The sequence below is a fragment of the Cuculus canorus genome, chromosome 3, assembly GCF_017976375.1.
Source record: "Cuculus canorus isolate bCucCan1 chromosome 3, bCucCan1.pri, whole genome shotgun sequence".
Lineage (NCBI taxonomy): Eukaryota > Metazoa > Chordata > Aves > Cuculiformes > Cuculidae > Cuculus > Cuculus canorus.
In genome coordinates, this window is record NC_071403.1 from 10,785,399 (window position 1) to 10,802,853 (window position 17,455).

Here is a 17,455-nt window from a genome sequence, read left to right on the forward strand (position 1 = left end):
TCAGGTGACACTTACCATAGTTTGGGTCCTGCTGTTCTTTCTTCAAGTTGATCATTATGTCCATATATATCAAAGTGCTTCTGAGGTGCCACATAGTTTATTCAGCCATGCAGACTTGCGGGTTTCATTCCAGTCTGATAACAAGGCTCTGTCACGGTCTCTTCCACAACTGACCCCATCCCCCTGTTTTCAGTCTAAAAATCAAACTGCTGTCACAAAGGACAGAGCTCTTTGTCTGAAATGGTGGTAATGGTAGAGTTCATTAGAGAAGGACCTATACAAAATATATTGCTGGGCCTGCAATGCTGTCCCTGAATTTTAGTACAAATCTTCAGACAATTGTGCACAGAAGGACACCATTTATCTCCATTTGCATCTGGATGTTCCTGGGACTGGGTATTTTTGGTAATTCTTCTACAAAATAACAAGCTTGTGCTCTAGCATAGTGTCATAAGTTGACAGCGTGTTCATTTTCTCTTCTGTTGGCAGAGCCTAATTTGTAAAAATCTAAATCGGACCTCTTGGGCAATGAGGACTATGGGCCCCCAGAAAGAATATGGTCTGAAAACCTCTGTTGACCAAATGGGAAGTAGATGTAAGGTCTGGAAGACAAACAGGGATGGGTGGTTTGCTACCCAAGCACTATCTTTACTCCGTCACTGGGTGAGCAGGAGAACAAGACATGACTTACTATGTACCCTGCTCAAAAGCACACTGAACTCAGCTTGAATTCATTCTATCCATTCTATCCTGTTTGTCCTCATCCCACCAGCCCTGACACATACATCAACGTGAAGCAAAGATGAGAGTAAAGGTTGGTCAACGTGTGATGAGACATTCAGACAAGAGTTTTAACCTTCTCTAAGAATTTTCATACTGATTCCTTAACAAGCCATAAGAAGCAAGTGGAAATTCTGCCTTTAATATGAACAGAAATCTTGGAGTCTGTATTAAGCCACCGACCACAATTTTTTCTCGTCTCATGCTTTGGAATTTCAGTCAGTCCTGCAGAGGGCGGTAATGATTTTTTTCTTTCCGAGCACAGATATTGTCTACAAGATTTGTTAATATTTTTCCTGTAAATCACACACTGGATGAGAGGAACAAGTACTCTGAAGCAATACTACTTATCTTCTTTGCTAGATGTGTGCATGATATCTCTTGCTCATATATATTAGTATACTAATAACCAAGATCTGAGATTGGGAGAGCACTTTTTCATATATATCCATCTAATCAAACATTTTGGTAATCCTATTTCATTGTATTGTATTATTTAGGCTCAGTAGGGAGGCATTTCTGTGAAGTTAAATGGCCAATGAGGTACAGAAATCCAAATCACATATCTAATGGCTTATTTGCTCTTTAAATCTTTGAAATGAGTAGTGTTTTTCTGAAAGTGCTCTATTTGAAATCAATAGACTACTTGTGCATTGAGCACCACTTAAGATAGATAAGTATGACTGTGTGCCCTCTCATGTATTACAAAAGGAAATGTTTTAGTTGTGTATTCTAAATAGATCGGATATCCTGGAGGTAGCTCACGTTAGTAGAAAATACATCAGGTTACTAAGCTTAATAGCTGTTTAATTGCCAAAATTATTCGACTCTTCATAAGTTCTCTTTCTTGAGTCAAATTATCACTGCCAGTTCTAGCTTTATTATAATACACTCCTCATAAACTTCATTTGTTTGTCATTTAGTTGCCTGGGACATCAACTTGCAGAGAAACCACAGGTTAATTCAGATGATATAAAGCGATGTCATAGCAGAGAGATTTCCAACTAATGATTATTTTTACACCAGAGGCAGTATCTCCAGTGACAATTCACTTCTGTAGCAAAAGATGTGCTAAATTCTTTTCAAAAAAGCTGGAGTACATTTGACAACAAGAATACCTACCCACACAATGACATGACGGGTGCAGCTAGTAATGTATAATTACTTAAAAGTGTCATTAAAGTACACTTGATGGGGTTCACATTTAGGTGTGACAAATCCTTTTAAATATACCTCACCGGTTATAAAAATACTTCCAAAGTATTTTTTTATCAGCTTGAGCACCACTCACTACAGCAGTTCTGTAATTCTGACAGGCATTGTCATCAGCAAGTATTCAATGAAACAGATGGTTAAACAAAAAGTAAATTTAAGATCCTCTGGTCTCTGGAGTGCAGAACTCTGTATGTCTACACCACTTTCTTGCCCAGTGAGAATCACACAAACTCCGTTAAAATCTGTGTCTTTTTTTGTTAAAATTTCCTTTGCTTTTCTACAATCTTACAATTACTCTTAGCAAACCATAGGAGCATTTTCTGAATAACTGTCTGAAGCTCTCTTTCATCCCTCAGCTTAGCTATGAAAAAGATGTCATTCCATATTTAATAAATATGGACCAACCATCAGATTAATTTATGAGTGTGTGTGGTGTATGCGTAGATAAAAAGTGATCATTTCTGTTGCCTCATTCATAAAAGATGTGAATGGAATTTTCCCCATTATCACATACACTAGGGACATAAAATAAAATTTCAAAACTTAGTTGCTTTTATCAATTCTGAGAGTTGCTGAGGAAGTAGCTGGCTGAAAACATATAGCTTCGGCCTTACTTCAGGCATGCAATTCCCTTCCATAGCTTACCTTGACCACAGATGTCAACCAGTGGCAGCTATTTACCATTATGAGTTATTTAAAAAAAACTCCTTCTGGTTTTGCCCAAAACATTGTAAAACCCATAATGTTTTTCACATAAATGAGACACCCTTGTCAACTTTGTGCTAGTAAAAAAAAATGTACAAACAATATCAGAAAAACATTCGGTAGAAAAATTATTTAAATCACGTGCTTTTTTAAAATATTGTACCACTTATTTTGCAACAATTTAAAATGTGTAGCTGTTTGCATTTTTGCTTCATCTGAATAATCCTATATATAGACTGACTGCCATTATTACTTTTTAACAACTGTGTGAAATTTTTTAGAACTTAATGTGGAAAATAAAAGGAAATTTACAGAAAAAGCTAAGAGAAAGTAAGTGTTCCTCTTTGAAAAATACATGTAAAACTGCAAATGCTTACCTTTGTGTTTGGGTGGCATAGCTGTTATCATATGCCTCATAGCTTGGATCATCATATTCACCCCCATATCCATCATCATATCCCTAAGGGGAAAACAGAACAACAGAGCTTAGAAGAGTGATAAATCAAAGCATGTTATCAAGCTGTAAAAGCAACCTCCATCCACATACACGTGCTACATTTGCCCTACAGAATGTAAAATATGCAACCTGCTAGTGAGAACGGTGAATTGTGAAGAACAACCCATACATTGCAAGGGTAAAGAAATCAGTTACTTATTTAAGAACTCAGCTTAGTCATTGACAGATTATGGCGCATTGTCCAAACCAGAGTGCTTCGGTAGGATCTATATAGAATACTGATGAATGACAATGAAAACAATAATTTCCTAGCAACTGGTTATATAAATAGTTCCATAAATACCCACAGGTGAAATGAACAAAAGACAGGAAAAATATACTGACTATTATACAACATTAATTAAGAATGCTACAGTGATAAGATTGTATACTCGGTCTATTTAAAAAGACCCAACAAAACCGAACAACCTATGGGTAACGATATCTGTGCATGTTTGTGAAGGAAGTAATAGGTTATGATTTTTATAATAAATAACTTACAGTAAGAACCTTTTCCTTCATTGAGCATTCTGCTCTTTTTAAAGGCATACTTTTCTATGACAAGTTAATGAACACTTTCATACGTGTTCCTCCCACCTAACTTAAGGTCCTGACTGGAGGGCTCAGACAAATGCTCAGTCTGCCTCAGCTGTAGAGACAGAAGTAACTTCAGAAGGTGGTTCAGCTCATCTAATGCCTGAATCTTCTACTGAGGGAGCCATGGGCCATCACAATCCATTGTAGCTGCCACTGAACCAAAGAGTGCTCAGAGAACAGACAATAAATAAATAAGGATATAATCCAGGGGATGACTTTTTATATGCTCTTTACATATGGCATGAAAACAGAGTAAACAAGAAACACTGTACGAAAATACATTAATTTTTATTCTCTACGAGTTTTGGGAGCCAATATTTTTAGAAATATTTTTAAATAGAAGCTGAACATTTTGTAGTCACAAGAAATTCTTCCTGTTATGGGCAGTGCTAAAGGAATAGGAGGCTTAAAAATCTTCGACTCAATATTAATTACAGCAGAAGGTTTTTTTTTCCAGACAAGCTATGTAAAGTTTGGTTAGGTTGGGATAGAAGGGACAGCATGAGGTGGCTACAAAATAAGAGCAGTCCGATAAACACTCACTCTGGTACACTATCATAACCATGCAAAGTACAGTGTTATTATGGTACTTCATTATTTCTGCTAATTAAATTTCGTAATGGTATCGAACTAGACTTCACTGGTATTTCCATTTAAAGAAAACATTCAAAGGAGGAAGCATTCAGTTATGTCTTCTTAGGTCAAGCATATTAAATTGGCCTGTCCTTCTGTTCTCCTACCCAGCACTGAGGATGAGTGTGGATTCCATGTGGGAGACTTCACTCAGCTTGCAGTAAGGGAAAGACCAGGGACTGGCCTCTCCTAGAATCTGAAGCCATAGAATCGTTTGATTGGAAAAGACCTTTGAGATTGAGACCATCCGTATCTGTCCACTACTAAACCATATCCCTGAGCGACCCATCTACCCATCTGCTCCAGGGGTAGTGACTCAACCACTTCCCTGGGCAGCCTATTCCAGTGCCTGACAACGATTTCTGTTAAAAAATTTTCCTGATATCTACTCCGAACCTCCCCTGGCGCAACTGAAGACCATTTCTCATCCTGTCACTAGTAACTTGGGAGAAGAGATTAACAAATACCCAGCTTGTCACAACCTCCTTTCAGATAGTTGTATACAGTGATAAGTCCTTCCCTCAGCCTCCTGTTCTGCAGGCCAAATGACACCAGTTCCCTCAGCCGCCTTTCATAAGGCTTGTCCTCCAGCCCCTTCACCAGCTTTGTTGTTCTCTGGACACGCTCCAGCACCTCAATGTCCTTCTTAAAGTGAGGGGGCCTAAAATGGAACACAGAATTCAAGGTACATCATCCCACTGCTGAGTGCAGAGGCACAAAAAATTCTCCAGTCCTTCTGGCCACACTGTTCCTGATACAGGCCAAGATGCTGTTGACCACCTTGGCCACCTGGGCACACTGCTGGCTCAGTCACCTGGTTGTCAACCAAAACCTTGGGTCCTCCTCTGCCAGGAAGCTCTTCAGCCACTCTTTCCCAAGCCTGTAGTGCTGCACGGCATTGTTTTGTCCCAGGTGCAGGACCTGGCACTTTGCCTTGTTGAACCTCATACCATTGGTTGCAGCCCATGGATCCAGCTTGTTCAGATCCTTCTGTAGAGCCTTCCTACCCTCAAGCAAATCAACATTGCCTCCCAGCTTAGTGTCACCTGCAAATTTATTTGGTATACATTGAATCCCTTCATCCAGATCATTGATAAAAATATTGAACAGAACTGGACCCAACACTGAAGCCTGGGGACACCACATGTGACTGGCCTCCAACTGGATTTAACTCCATTTAGCACCACTCTTTGGACCCATCCAGCCAGTCAGTTTTTTACTCAGCTATGCCTGTCCAGCCCATGGGCAGACAGTTTCTCAAGTAGAATCCTGTGAGAAACAGTGTCAAACTCTTTTCTAAAGCCCAGGTACACCGCATCTACAGCCTTTCCCTTGTCCACTAAGAGGGTAACCTTGTCATAGAGGGAGATGAGATAAGTTTGGCAGGAACTGCCTTTCATAAACCCATGTTGACTGGGCCTGATTACCTGATTGTCTTGTGTGTGCTGTGTGATAGCACTCAAGATGACCTGCTCCATGACGTTCTTTGGCTCTGAGGTCAGAGTGACAGGCCTGTAGTTTCCCGTATCCTTATTGTTAAAGGGCATAAAGTCCGCATATACCTCATCATCTTCCGTTTCAGATGGAAGTTGACTTGCCTTCATTAGTATAAACTCATAGCAAAATGTACAGGTTAACACATATCCCTGCAGACTACAGTGCTCTATTTAACATTACATGGCTAAATACACAATCTTGCTTCTAGGGACAGGATGAGAGAAACAATGAACCACGGGAGACAGATAATAGTCATGTTGATTACTATGCTACTGTGTGGGAACCTGCTGTGAAGATTAGGGGGATGCAAGTTCCTACATAAAGTTGAATAGCTACAGGAAAGGCATTTCAGCATGCTTACCCACCATGAGAGAACAGGAAAGCCAACAATTACAAACTCGTTCTCTCGGTTTCTTGATGCCTGAGGTGGATCAACATTCAGCATCAGTAGGGCAGAGAACACTTGTTAATATTTGACACTTCTGAGGGTCCACGTTACAGATTTTCAGGTCAATAAGTGCAAATGATTTGAGTGGGATGGTTGGAAAACAGAGACAGAGTGAAAAAGCACAGTGTGTCTTTAATAAAGAAAAAGTATCATCTGGATTAATGTTCTCTTCTTTGTGTCAATCTGTATGAGAACTATTCTAATTCTGCGGGTGAATTACTTTTGTACAGACTACCATTCTTTCAAAGTTTAATTCAGTGTATTGTACCCAGACACTCTTATCCCAAAGAAGCCTTCAGGCATCTAGAATTGAGATCCAAAACAGCTCCCTTCACATCCTTGAAGTGCCTCAAACTCACTATTTTAATTCTCTCTAACTTTTGGCTCCCCAGAACCTATGTTAATGTTTGAAAGTATTTCTTCCATGCACGTTTTGAGAGATGAGACACCCAGCTGCTGTATAGACCTTATTAAGGTCTAGAAACCATGAATTTGAGGACATTCAAATTCACATATTCTGTGCTCTCTGTATGAAGAGAATAATGCTCCCAAGAGCATTTCTGTATAAATCTAGAGACCAGAACTCGGGATGCCCTTCTCCAAAATGCAGTTCAATCAACTGACTCAGCTGATTGAATGGAAAACAAAGAAAACCCTCATGGGTTGAGATAAAGGCAGTTTAATAAGAAGGCAAAGGAAGAGAAAATATCAACAACAATAATAACATAATATACAAAACCAGTGATGCATAGTGCAATTGCTCACTACCCGATGCCCAGCTTGTCCCTGAGCAGTGATCACAGCACTCTGGCCAGCTTTCCAGGTTTGTACAGTGAGCATGACATTATATGGTATGGAGCATCCCCTTGACCAGTTTGGGTCAGCTGCCCTGGCTGTGTCCCTTCCCAGCTTCTTGCACACCTCCTTGTGGGCAGATCACAAGATGCTGAAAGTACTTGACTTAGTATAAGTACTACTTCGCAAAAACTAAACCATGATTTTCACACTAAATCCGAAACACAGCACTATATCCGAGACTAGGAATAAAATTCACTCTATCCCAGCTGAAAGCAGGACAGTAAGTTACTAGTGCTCTATCCTCACCTCAATGAAAGTAACAGGATTGATTACCCATCCTGTCAGTGTTTTGAATATGACATTTTTTTCCTATAATTTCTATGATTTCATGTATTTCACCACAAATCTTCACATCTAAGTATATAACACTTAGAACTTCCATTCTGTATGTGAGTTCTAACCCCTTTTAATTGAGGTCTGTGCTTTTCAAGCAGAAATATCTCAGATAAAGCAATTTTGACCCTGATCTGATAAACGTCTACCACTGGAGAATCCATCTTCACAGTATTAGAAAACCCGTATGATAAGCTGATAAGGCAAAGCCACCCAATTTCAATGAAGGGGAAGAAAGTGCTTTCCTAAACCTCCAGACTTCTTGGAAGAGGGTAATGAGGATGCAGATAAGCAAGAACCAAAGCAAACAGGCTCCTTTGACCTCCAAAATGATACTGAGGAAGTTTTATTCTCAAGGCTGTTTAGGGGACTGGGGTAGGTTGTCTGGGAAGACTGTGGGAGGAGTCTTTACAGGAGCTGCGACTACCATTCAGAAGAAAAAGCTTACTGGAATGAACTGAAAAATATGAAATGGGGGAATTATTAGAAATATTCAAAGTCAAACTGATAGCCATTTCCAGGCTAGGTTTTTATGCTGGGGTAACTTTATCTCAGGTATTTATTAATAAAATATCTTTCCAAAACATAAAAAGACCTCTTTACTTTGTTACAGGCAAAGGGAAAGTGAGTCTTCCAATGATTAGGATCTGCTCTGGCCTTACAGTGATAGATCACAAACCTGAGAAAACGGAACAAAAATACACTGCATAACTGCAGCGGGGCTAACAACATTTACAAACAATTATGGATGAGTTTTGTATAGTTTAGAGTTAAAAAATAATAATAACAACAACAATAACATTAATAGTAATAGTAGTAACAGAAAAAAATAAGGAAAAATTTTAAATACCGCTCAATTTAAAAAATACTAATTTGAAAATAAGCATATTCAATTATTTACCAATCTTCCTCCACAAAGTGAAGATAGGAAAAACTCCTGGAAGGATCTCAGAATAGCACATAAAATTGGTATTGTGAAAACTCACTTCAGGAGCAAATACACACTACTTTACCACTAATAATGAAAATTATAGTCAGTGGGAAAAGGGGTGTAGAAGAAAAAAAAGACATAATTGGACAGAAGGCTTATATTCTACTACAAAAGTTAAGTATCAATTTGATTGAACACCCAAGATATCATTAAGAAAGATTCATTTACTCAAATAAATTTACTCAAATCCTCTCCAAGTTTCAGATACAGAAAAAAATGTTAGAAGTACAAACAAGTAATAAGTATCATCAGTAACAAGGGTATCATGATCTAATGCAACCTAATCTCTTTAAACATGAATTTCCTACTCAATGTTAAAACCTTGTGTCAAACAGTAACAGTCCACAGTCAAACTCACCAAGTTTAAACCACTTTTCTCTGAAAAGACTTTAAAAATAGGGTTTTCAAAGCATGCTCTGAAAACCAGTAGGTTTCAGCTCCAGAAAACCAAGAAGGAAAATAATTCTAGTACTTCTAATGAAAACTACCCTACTAACAATATTTTAAGTGTGTCATGTAACAAATGATAAAATACATTGCAAGGAAGTCAACACTAGTATTTTTAGAAGATAGCTCACTTTCTAAAGTAGCAACCTGCAAAATACCTAGATTTTTTTTTTAAAAAAAAAAAGAAAACCACAAACAAAAATAAGTCAAAGTCAAGTGAGTTATGTGACTCTGTACTTGGCAAATATGTGAATAAAAAAAAATGTCTGCAGCCAGAGAACCAGGGCAGCCCTTCTCATTAGCTGCACCCAGCATTATACAAAAATTAGTTCTGTACCTCAGGGAAGGTGGTGATATAGAAATCAACTTCTAATTGTAACTCTAAGTAAAACTAGTTGTTTCCCAGTAATGAGGCCTTTGCATAGTTTCCACTATTATTTTCTCCTTGTTTCTATAAATCCACAAATGCTGTTTCTCCTTCTTTTCTGTTGTGACTTGGCCACATTCATGCATCCATATCATGGGGTGTCATTTTACAAGGCTAAAAGCCAGTTGTCTACCACCAACCTAGCAATAGTTTCCCATAAGAATAACAGGGTAGAAATACGAAATTTTTAGAGGATAATTAATCCCACATTCATTTGACACCTATTTGAAGACAAGTTGAATTGCTCTCTATGTTAGAACTTTCTTTCCAATGACTATAAAGGGAGCCCGGAAGGATGCGTTAGATTTAGATAACTAACCTTTAGGTATGTAAGTTAGTTCACTGTTTGGAGGAATTTATTGCTCAGAGAAAGTTGAGCTTGCAAAAATCAGTGCTGCTAAGCTTAATTTTGAAGCGAACTGAGTCTGAGAATGCAATCGGGATGCTATGAATGATGATGGGTGGGAATGTCAGAACAGCATCTCAAGCAGATGACACACCTACAACTCAGGAAATGTGAACAACTACAGGAGATTTTAAATCTCAGTCCTTTTACTGTGTATGAAACTCCAGAGACAAAATAGAGAAATATATCTGGGAAGATGACTTCTTCCAGATACATGACTCATGCCCTTGGCTAGTCGTATTGCCTGTTTGGCTTAATGATTGTTATTTTTTTTCCTACAAAGAGCATTTAAGGTGATTAAACCATGTCACAGACAAATGGCAATTTCACCAAAGTTAAAACTGATCACAGCTGTTATACTTGGCCCTGTACTACTGTCACCTCCTTCCCTACTTGTTCTTTTTCAAAAAAGTAGCAGATAGTGCCGTCGTGTGCTCACGACAATTCATGAGTGCTGAGCTGGTGGAGGCTTTCTAGAGTGCTGTAAGGGGGAGGACTTGCCTTCATTCACAGTCACACTCATTACTTTGGCGCTCTTTCCTCAAGCCATTCTAAGGTTGGGACAGCTCTGAGTAGATGTAGAGGACCATATATAAATACATTAATTTTATGTAATTTAGACAAATGGCAACTTCTCTCTACCGGGTACAAAAAAGGGGTAAAAACTGAAATTACCTTCGATTTGGATTATTCAGTGTTGAAAACTTGCAGTTAGAGCAGATGAAGTGCAGTACATGGAAAGTTAGCTTATTGCTGAGCAAGGATTTCCAGAACTGTAATTTTATGCTTAGAAACTGAAATTCTGGCTAAATTAATCTATAAGTATTTATGATTCTTCAGCTATACCTCCAGAGTCAGAAAAAAAGAGAAACCAGATATTATCAGTTTGCTGAAGATGATATATATCCCCTGCACTAGTAAGATCTACCACACGCTTTGAAGATGAACTCAAAGACAAGTAGAGTGGCACTATATCCATCAAAATGATACATAGTACTACTAATAACAAAAATAATACTGAAATGGAAATGGGAATACTAATCAACTGAAAAAAATCAGAGCTCAGTGTTATGGACTACATAAATGCAATATATGAACTAGACTCTACAGTGCTGAGACAACCCAGAGTAGATGTGCATGCAACAAGCAATGAAGCAATCTCAACACCTCAGACCTCTGAAAAAAATCAGTCTCATTCTTCACATATCAGCAATGGGAAATGCCTTTATAACAGAGTGGCAAAACAAATAGAGGAGAACATTTTTCACATAGTCATGGAAATACAATTGAAATTTCAATATAATCACAGTCACGGTGATTTTGCAAATTCAAAGCAGAAAGCATAAAAGACCTAGTCACGTCCTCATATTTCAATAGTTTAACTAAACCTCAAGTTGAATAATTGGAGTAATAAGTATGAGTAAAAGTAAACAAGTTTACTACCTCCAAGTCCTAAAATTGATTTTATGCAAGATAAAGATATGGCAGGAGACAGAAGCAAATAGCCGTGCAGTGCCATAGCAGCCACAGTGCAACATAATATCAGATATTCTGAGAAATTGCTGTGTACTCTTCTAAATGTAGGTGTCTTTTTTCCCATATTTCTCTAATTTTTCAACTAAACGCAAAATGAATGAATAATGCTTAACGTACATTTTGGTGTATTGAAAAAAAATCAGAACAGAATGAAAATGTAAAAGAAAACCTAATAGAAACGAGACTTTTCTTACTCTATATTTGAAAGACTGCAGTCTACAGCATAATATGCTTCTGCTGCAATTATTACACTATAACATTCATCTGACTACCATCTTTTATTTCTTCAAATCCTTCCATGAGCTCTCCTATGCCCATGAAGTCACAATAAAACTTCTAATTCAGGTGTAAAAGCTTGGTATATTCAGTTGCTGATTACACCCATTTACCTTGCTGCACTCTGCCCATCCCCTAACCTTGTTCCCATCAACAGGGAAACCATTTCCTCTCCCATATTACTTGTGCTTTTTTTTCACATTGCCACTTCTTATGGAACAGCATCCTAATCTCAGTGGCAATCCTTTACTCACTTCTTATTGCACAGGAATACCTCACTGAAACATCTTCTAATATTAATAAAATGACTGATTTTAGTAGCAAGCAACAAGTGGAGATGAAAAATAACCCAAGGTGTCTTCTTCGCATATGTGCATGAAGTCGCATTTTTGCACTTCTCTATGATTCTGAGATCCCCCAAGAAAGGATTTTTTTAAATCGTTGTTTTTACTGATGACTTGTACTGCTTTACATAGCAGCAGAGTGATAATAAATTACAGTAACAAGTTGCACTGGTGACAATATATCACATAAATGGCATTTCAATGAAAGATTTATTTTTTCCCCGTGAGCTGAAATGAATAGAGTAGAAAGCAGCCTTTGACTACCAAGGGAGAATGGGCTGCAATATACCCACTATTAGTTTTAATCACTCCATCATAGCTAATATTTCTCTTTCTAAAATTTCTAGTAAAGCAGATGGTGAACTTCTTGCACATCCTGGTGCTCCCTCTGCTTTATAATTAATAGATGAAGCAGATATAAAATCTGTCCATAGAGCAGTAAGGTTTCTTGTACCATAGATGCAGAAATCATTACAATTTTCTATTAAAGACTGACAACTTTTCTGCCTGAGTTTAACAACTTATTGATGGTTTAAAGCATTTCACCGTGGTTTGACTTGCTAAACAAAATGCCTTAAAATTAAACCATCTAAACCTTAAATAAGCTTTATAATAATACAGGAAATTAAATTTCCAGGTCTTGAGTGGTTGGAAACTCCAAGGAATTCTCCTATTTATTTTCCAGCCCTTGAAAACTGGCGCACAGGATTGTCCATCTCAGAGATTGTAAATATGCAATTAAATGCTGAGGTACCAGCAAAGAGCAGAAATGCTTTGACAGGTGCTTTCCAAGACCTTAAACTGCATTGAATTTTAAATAAAATTTCACTCTGATGTATTATGAATGCTGGAAGTAGGCAGATTAAATACAACTGCTCCAAAAGCAAGATAAGATAACATGCTCTACTAAATACATCCTCAAAATGTACAAACTGCCTGTGTCTCTGAATTTACAGAATTCCATCAGGAAAAGACTTGTAGGAGTCATCATCATTAATAGCTATGAGAACTGTCCAATTTTACTGCAGCATTAAAACAAAAGAGCTCCACAAAAATAGTCTTATTTTTGCTATGTCAAGAAAAGAAATTACATAGGTTAATTCTATGTGCACTCCCATTGTTTTTGATCCATTTTTATCCTCTATGTAAATATATTTAACAATCAAGGATTCAATGAATTAGTAATACATAACAGTAACAAAACTTCGCAGTGGAATTAGAGTCAAAATTATTTAAAATGCTCAAAACATAGAGCAAATAAAGATGCATTTATTTGTTAATTCTGAAGCAGCTCTAGATGAAATTTCAGGCAACCTTTGCAATCTTTATATCCTAATCTTTGCCAGACTCCTCACACATTTTTCATAAATTACATCTCTATCTGAATCAGATCCCAAATGTCCTAGATTGTCACAAAGACAGTTCATCACATAGTTCCTAGAATTTAATTTTATAGAAAAATATTTTTGATAATAAATTTGACAATGTATTTTAAGTGGTTTTATTTAATTTATGGATTTTGCACAATTTTTGATTCTTTACATAAATATTTTAACTCTTAATTTTCTTTTTCTCACCTTATAAAAGACTAAAAAGCAATACTGAGAAGATATAATAATGGTAATTCTTTTTTGGTATTGTTTTACAGCACACAACTAAATAGTATTTCAGCATTTCCATGACAGATTTGAATTAATTTTTGAAGTTGCAACCTGAATAGAGTGCCTCATCTGTTTATATATTTGAATTAACCAAACTTTTTTTGTTGAAATTTAGATTTTGAAGAGTTGACATAATTAAGCTTACTGTGCAAAATACAAGTAGATTTTCAAAGTTATAAAAATTAATCCAGTATTATGAAAACTAAATGGTAAGTTGATATCAGTTGCAGATGAGAGAAATTCATGTTTTTGGCTTACCATAAACACAGAATCACAGAGCGATAGGGGCTGGAAGGGACTTCCAGAGATCATCTACTCCACCTCGCCCCGCTAAAGCAGGTACACCTACAGCAGGTTGGACAGGAGCGTATCCAGGCAGGTTTTGAGTATCACCAGAGAAGGAGACTCCACAATGTCTCTGGGCAGACTGTTACAGTGCTCTTTCACTCCCAAAGCAATGAAGATTTTCCTTATGTTCAGATGGAACTTCCTGTGCTCCTTGTACCCATTGTCCTTTGTTCTGTTCTGTCACAGGATACCACTAAATATAAGCGTTACTTTACAGTGGATGCAGCAATATTTTCATTGCTGCTAATTGTGTTCGAATGAAAATGTTCCTGGAAATTCTCCTTAGTCCCGTGTACTCTACAGGAATAACAATGAAAGTGCTTACTCACAACATCTTCTTAACTGTAACATTTAATTTTCTAACAGATATTGTAAAGCTAGGAAATACAGCTTAGAATCATAGAATCATAGAATAGTTTGGGTTGGAAGGGACCTTAAAGATCATTCACCCCCTGCCATGGGCAGGGACATCCCACTGGATCAGGCTGCCCAAGGCTCCATCCAACCTGGTCTTGAACACCTCCAGGGATGGGGCAGCCACAGCTTCCCTGGGCAACCTGTGCCAATGCCTCACCACTCTCATGGTGAAGAAATTCTTCCTTATATCAAGCCTAAATCTGCTCCTCTCCAGTTTATACCCATTGCCCCTGGTCCTATCCCCACAAGCCTTTACGAATAGCCTCTCTCCAGCTTTCCTGTAGCCCCTTCAGGTACTGGAAGTTCGCTACAAGATCTCCTCTGAGCCTTCTCTTCTCCAGGCTGAACAGGCCAACTGGCTCAGCCTGTCCTCGTATGGAAGGTGCTCCAGCCCTCTGATCATTTTCATACCCCTCCTCTGGACCCGTTCCAACAGCTCCATCTCCTTCTTACATTGAGGATTCCAGAACTGGACACAATACTCCAGATGAGGTCTCATAAGAGAGAAGTAGAGGGGCAGAATCACCTCCCTTAATTTTAGGGAGTTTAGTTTAGTTTAGTTTTTAAGGCGTTTAGTTTAGTTTAGCTTTTAGGGAGTTTAGTTTAGCCTGATGTATGAAATGCAAAGATTAGAGGTAAAGCAGAATTTTCTTCTTGGTTTTAAAAGATACAAAAGAAGAGGGAACTAGCACAATCTTGTACAGGAAGTATTACAGAAAGGCCAGGTATAAATCAAAGCAAATACGAAGAACGTGACAGGATTTCTCATTTGTGAATACAATAATGAGCAAACCAGCAAGAAGTGGTTAATACTTACTGAAATACTTACTAGTCTTTAAATTGTTATTCCTTCAAGTTTGAGCATGCAATTAGAGAAATTAGGGATGGAAAAGAACAGATCATCTATTAGGAGCTCCTGTTGAACATGATTGCTCCTTTCAGCACATTTTTTAGTGCTTCCTCTAATCAAATTCTAAATATTTGCCAGTAGTAGGGATTCCACCATTTCTCTTGGGAGACTGTATGACAGCCTAATAGACATTTGTGTCAGACACCTCTGTTAACTTATCCCATGTGACTAAATACATCTCACTGTGCCAGTGAGGTGTATTCCCTCGACTCAGTACCCTCTGATATCTGTGTATTATTTCTTTTCTTTTAAAACTAACTCAAAGATAAATATTCAAAGTGAAATGCAACCCTGACACTGACAGAGATATACTGATCAGCAGATAGCACAGCAACAAGCCAGAACCCCCAAATCTTCATAAAAAACCTTATACAGACCCCTGCCTCCACAATCCCTTTTCCTTGGGTCCAGCAAACAGATTTGTTGGAAAAGGTGCCCAGTCATCTTTGACTGTACTGGATCAAGAACGTCAAACACCACTACTAGCTCCCTAAAGTGAAAGATTTCTAGCACAAGTGGCTCTCGTGGTGATATAAGACCTGCTCGAATTAAATCCCTACGGTCTCATGGAATTTTATTGCATTAAATTCCACCCAGAAAGCTGCAGGAAGTCTGTGCAGACCTCAGAATATGGGTTTCACAGCAAGACACTCAGCTTATTCAGCGAGTCTTATTCAGCAAGCTGTGCACCAGACTGAATTTGCATATTTCTTTTTTTAAGGTGATCAAAGTGATGCAGATATGGATCACGGCAGCAAAATTAGTATTAAATAGAGAATCAGATGTATGGTATATACTTAGACTCTGGTACAGCCTGACTGTCACGCTGCACAGGGATGCATCATGATCCCAGATTGTACGAAGACAGAAGAAGGAGGGAGGTAGACTAAGAACAGTTTTCCTTATTGAATGCCACACTCTCTACCACGCAGCTCCAATTATTTTGGTCTAGCGTAGTCTTTACCTGCCAACTATATTATTCATGGTTGAAAACTCAGAAAATAGACTGCATATTTGCTAGATTAACAGAGATAAGTGTATTGAAGATACAGAATCAAGTAAAATTGACACAGTGAAAGCACCATGTTGTATCTCTGTGCTAATCCTTTTAAAGCTCACCAAGGAATAAAATGAAAGAAAAAGTGAAAAGGTAAGAAAGAGGTAAAAAAAGCCAACAGTTCATCGTGAGACTATTAAACTCAGAATAGTGATTTGTATCTTTCCTGACATAACCTGTCAACAAATGAAGAACAAAAAAGGATTAAAAATATTGATGGACTGCAAATCAGTCCAGTTAACACTAGTACCGATGTTCATTTACCATAAAAAAGTAGTAGTTCACTTCTAATAATATCTCTCTTACTCTAAATACTGCAAAGAAGACAGCAAAAGCAGAGCTCAACAACCTTCTCAAGCATGTCTAGGGCTGGATTCCCCAAACTGTACAGACCCATCCTGGGCCATGGTTGCTCCAGTCACTGTGCAGTCTACTAATGGTGTCCAACAATTTAATTGAAAATGGATCTGGAGTACCTAATAATTTCTTTTAGTCCATCTCTTTAACTTGCAAATAAATTTCTACTAAAAAATCACCATTTGTTTTCAGCTACTTATTTTAGCATGTTTACCAATCAAAAATTAACAAGTTGTTGAATATAGGAACATTTCAACACGCACTGATTCATAGAAAGCATAATCATACCAACTGTTCTGCTTTGCACCCACAAGTGTTCTGGAAAAAGGTGCATTCTAGATTTTGATGAACTCCTATAAACTATGAGTAAAGTTTCTAGTAGACCACTGCAATCATAATATCTGATAGTTATAAAAATGCTTTCTGTTGTAGAAATCAAAGTTTTTGAAAGAAAAGGATTCTTCTATTGTATGCCATACACTAATACATCAAGTAATATATACATATAAATTCATATGCATACATATATATAAACATATGGGCACCCATCTTGCTCTTGTGTTGCAGCAATATTTGCATCTCCTTCATTCAATTACACTGTATAAGTGAACACAGTTTTGAGGCTCACTAAATTATGGAAAACAAAGTAATATTCACTATAACTTAAATCTCTAGTTAGAAGTAATTTCTAGTTCTTTTTAACAATTACATTAGAT

The 17,455-nt window shown here is 37.6% G+C and overlaps 1 protein-coding gene across 7 annotated transcripts in view; it reads right to left on the reverse strand.

The window, feature by feature from the left end:
• Positions 1 to 17,455, reverse strand: part of KHDRBS2 (KH RNA binding domain containing, signal transduction associated 2) — a 382,051-nt gene that overhangs the window by 64,615 nt on the left and 299,981 nt on the right. For all 7 annotated transcript variants that reach the window (XR_008449307.1, XR_008449306.1, XR_008449303.1 and 4 more), the window contains exon 7: positions 3,078 to 3,160. Coding sequence is in view for 1 of the 7 variants with exons in the window: in XM_054063510.1 (XP_053919485.1) it covers positions 3,078 to 3,160 (83 nt within the window). In the remaining 6 variants the exon portion in view is untranslated. The remainder of the gene's footprint in view (positions 1 to 3,077; positions 3,161 to 17,455) is intronic.